This window comes from Lactuca serriola, chromosome 5 (genome assembly GCF_051521515.1).
Source record: "Lactuca serriola cultivar US96UC23 chromosome 5, Lser_US96UC23_V15, whole genome shotgun sequence".
Lineage (NCBI taxonomy): Eukaryota > Viridiplantae > Streptophyta > Magnoliopsida > Asterales > Asteraceae > Lactuca > Lactuca serriola.
The window spans coordinates 67,716,751-67,721,226 of record NC_136412.1 but is presented as its reverse complement, the minus strand read 5'-3'; the positions used below and the strand labels follow the sequence as shown (position 1 = coordinate 67,721,226).

Here is a 4,476-nt window from a genome sequence, read left to right as displayed (position 1 = left end):
TCTATGATCCCACGAGCAATTCCTTAAGAGTGTCCCAAATCTCTTTAGTGGATTTTCACAGTTTAGTACGCTCAAAGAGAGAAGGTGGAACACCAAATACCATTTCGGAAAAGGCAACTTGATATGCATGCAACTTTTTGATGGGTTATGAGCATAACATCATTCCTATGGTGTACATGCAACCCTAATTGCTTTGATCTAGGTTTTTCTAATTTGAACGTACAACATTGAATACCAAAGAAATAAACCCTAATCTAGCATGCTTATTTCGAAACATAATAGACAAGTTAGATTGATTACCTCAACTTGTTACGTAAATAACAAGAACTGCTTGACCTTTGAAAGCCTAGTGCCTCAAATGTTGCACCTCTAATGGAGTCACAAAGACTCTTGCAACAAGATGACTTACGAGAGGGGAGGAAATCGGCTAGGGTTCCTTCTAAAACACATAGGCCGAAAATCCTTAGTAGAGGGTTCCTTATATAGTTGTGGCTGTTAGGGTTTTCAGGTGGAAACCCTAATACCTGACTTAGGCAACAAGCAGCCCATGAACTCCTTTCCTTAGAGCCCATGGACGAATTCTATAAGGCTTCTTTATAGAAATTTTTCCACTCCACTCTATGGAGTCCATCAGCCCATTTATGCAACTATCAATGATTTGCACAATAGTCCCTCAATTATTTAATCAGTCTCTTTTGATCACTAAATTAATTCCAAATTAATTTATGATCAATACAAATTAAATAATATGATTTCCAAATAATATATTAATATTGTAATATATTAATAAAACAATTTTGAGTATGAATTTATTATTCATATAATAAATTCTACTCTCTCTCCTCTTGTCATCCTATCAAGTTGCACGAGTGAAGGCAACCCAAAAGGACCATGCTCATAATCGGGTCAAGTACATACCAAAATAGTTATGGGCTTAGACACCTAATCCAACAGTCTCCTACTTGGATAAGTCTAATAACTATTTAGCAAGTACGAATTCAGAACCTGATTAGCAATCGTAGCTTTTAAAAGCCACTGTCGAACTCTGATCTTATCAGTAACGTGTCCTTTAGATAAGTGATCATATATTCCTCCATTCTAGATATCATATAGACATGAGACATGGATTACAATCATTCTCTCTATCTATGTGTTGTTTCCCGATTACGGATTTATGACCACAGACAACAGACTACGATTGGACATATCAACTTAGTCTAGGCTTAGCCAAGCGCTTAGGGTGTCATCACTAAATCATCGAAGGGTCCACCGATATCACTTTTATCCCTCTTAGGGAAAAAGGAGCAATTAAACTTCGACTCAAATTCTCGCTTATACTTACTCATTAAATCACACACAATAATATGTTTTATAACACTAAGTTACTGGTGCGTTTACATATGTCAATGTGCAACCGACTTGCAAATTACAACTCACATGTCTCCATTTCAAGAATATAATATATTTGTCTCACAAATCACTCGTGATAAAATCCACGAAGTGATTCAAGTGAGCGTAGGTTTAATCTGATACTCAAATCTTATTTCAGGAGCACTCATGAACACTGCAACAAACTTTTTCTATGTTTAAAATGCTTTATACAATCTACAGTCGGATTCATGACAATCTTACCTCATTACCTACTTCCAAAGTATGATTGACTCTGGATGTTTGAATAACCTAGTTATTTTGGAAGTCAAAACATGCGAAGTGAAATACAAGAATAATCGAATCCAATATGGCCTCAACAATTTGAGTATAAATAAAACACCTTTTATTTAATCACCATATCGATTACACATTAATCATTGTATAATGTTTCGGATAATAAACTTAATACTTGAATTAAAAAACAATAGTTATCCCATGCTCCAAGCATGCATACTATGTTTACCTATGATCCTTACTTTGTAAAATAGATCAATTGAACACATTTCCAATGATGCTCATTTCACAATTCCCAATCCTTATCACAAGTGTAAGAATGTCAAATTCTTGCCACTATTCAAATGTGTTAGATTCTAACATTTTACGCAATGATCCTTTTGTAATGTCATAGCACCAAAGTCACAAAGACTTTGCCAATGATATTACAAACTACTCTATGAAGTCTCACAGTCAAAGTACATTCCTTTGAACATCCTTCTTGCATAAAAGTTTCTAATCTACATAGATTCTTAATATCCAACTCCCATTATGGAAACATTTCCATATTTTCCATATTACAACTCATTCTATATAGAATCCTATCTATTTATAATAATGCTAATATGGTCCATCCATTACTATATTACCAACTACCCACAAGTGACCAATCCTTAACGAACCTTAGATTGTCCTTGACAATTGTTTAATTAACTTCAGTCATATCCGGTTCTAGCCCTTTTTCCCTCTTAATGCCCTAGGCATTTGGAAAATTAGAACAGTCGAATATTACAACATATGCAATCGATCCTATACCCGAAGCGTATGGGATACGATATATAATGGAAACGTGATACTTTACTAGTCTCTTGCCATAATCTTGCCATATATAGAATTTCTTTATGTTGAACCTTTTCAACATAACATTCATATATGTCCTTTGACTAAAGTTTAATTAAAATTTCTTGATCTAAGCTTTTAGATTTGAAATGAAGTAAAAATTTCTCTCCCTTAATTATAGCAAAACAACTTTTCAAACTCTGCAACTTTGCGAATTGAAACTTTCGTTTTCTATACTTAACATTGCTAATTTTCAACATAATAATCATGCTCCCACTAACATGATAATTATTAGCATAACACTTATGCTCCCACTAGCTTCGACAATTATCAACATAACACTTATGCTCCCACTAGTTTTGACATGTATTAAGAAATCAGCTAGACTTCTAGAAATCAATGCTTGTTGGCTTTCTTACAAAAGTTCATATTTCTGATACATGATGTTTTGATAAGACTTTATCTAAGATCATACACCTTTAACTAGAGAGCTCATATGTGTGTCTAAACTATTTCAGAACTTATATCAATAAGTCCTAAATGCTTAAACTAATTGCCAAATCTCACAATTCGAACTATGAATAGAAATGTCGTAATCATAATCGAATTTGAAAATGCAATTCACACAATCACTATCTCTTTAAAATCTTCCTAGTGAAAGCGTTTCCTCATGATCATTTTCATGAAATGGAGAGAAACCTTATTACTTAGATGTGTCACTCAATGCACAATCTTGGAGTACAAATCTAAGACTTGATTATAACCATTTCAACAATTTCCGATTCCTCTTCTTAGCCATACTAATGCACTAAGGTGTCCATAGAGGATCAATTATGACATGGTTTCATAATCACTAAGTTTCATAATCGCAACTTCCCGATCCGACTCGTCGAGTCGTCGGCATCGACGAGTCCCCCACCTGAACAGAAACATAAAACTCCTATGAAGCCATATCAGCCTCCATTTCCATTTCCAGTTCGAGCCAGACAAGAAAAGCATGATGTTTATTACCAAAACTTCCTGGAACACATAAAGGCCCTTCAAATTAATATGCCATTCATCGAAGCGGTTGCACAAATGCCAAAATATGCATAATTCCTAAAGGAGCTGTTAACTAATAGAAAGAAGATGGATGAGGTGAAGAAAGTGGTCTTAAATGAAAATTGTTCAGCTGCCATGTTGAACAAATTGCCTAAGAAGAAGGGTGATCCAAGAAGCTTAACCTTACCTTGTCAATTCAGAAACTTTGCTACTATTTACACATTGGCTGATTTGGGGGCAAGTGTAAATCTCATGCCAAACTCATTCTTCAAGAAATTAGATCTTTCGAAGCCAAGTCCAATTCGAAAGGAAATTCACTTAGCAAATAAAACGGTCACATTTCCAAGGGGAATATACGAAGATCTATTGGTTAAAGTTGATAAGTTTGTGTTCCCCACGGATTTCATAGTACTAGACATGGAAGCAGACCCTCAAGTTCCAATCATACTTGGAAGTCCTTTCCTCAACACCGCGAGTGCTATAGTTGACATGCGAGATTCTAAACTTACTCTTCGGGTGGGAGAAGAATTAGTTACATTTGGAGTTGATCAAGCTATTAAGCATGCAAGGAATAGTGATGACACAACATTCTCGGTTGATATGTTGGAAGAGTTAATGGAGGAATGGAAAGAAGACGAGCCAAAATAGTCCACCATCACCTTTGAAGAAGAATTTAATGCTGAAAGAGACCTGATGGAGATAGAGAAACTGCTTGAGGAAGCTGAATATAATGATCTAATCAGAAGTGCAGAAAGCCCGACTCGCTGAGTAGCATTTATCGACTCAACGAGTGCATTTGAAAATACCTTATCAGTCGCGAATTTAGGCCAAGACTCAACGAGTCCCCTCATTGGACTCAACGTGTTCAACATTTAGAACACAAAATCTGAACTAAAAATTCTACCGGATCACTTGGAGTATGCATTTCTTGAAGATGAACAACAAAAACCA

The 4,476-nt window shown here is 35.3% G+C and overlaps 1 protein-coding gene across 1 annotated transcript; it reads left to right on the top strand.

Moving 5' to 3' along the window:
- The first annotated feature begins 3,612 nt into the window (after positions 1–3,612).
- On the top strand, positions 3,613–4,173 carry LOC145049573 (uncharacterized). Its single transcript, XM_078997959.1, has one exon. It carries the CDS (start codon positions 3,613–3,615, stop codon positions 4,171–4,173), a length of 561 nt encoding a protein of 186 aa, XP_078854085.1.
- Positions 4,174–4,476: the final 303 nt, after the last annotated feature.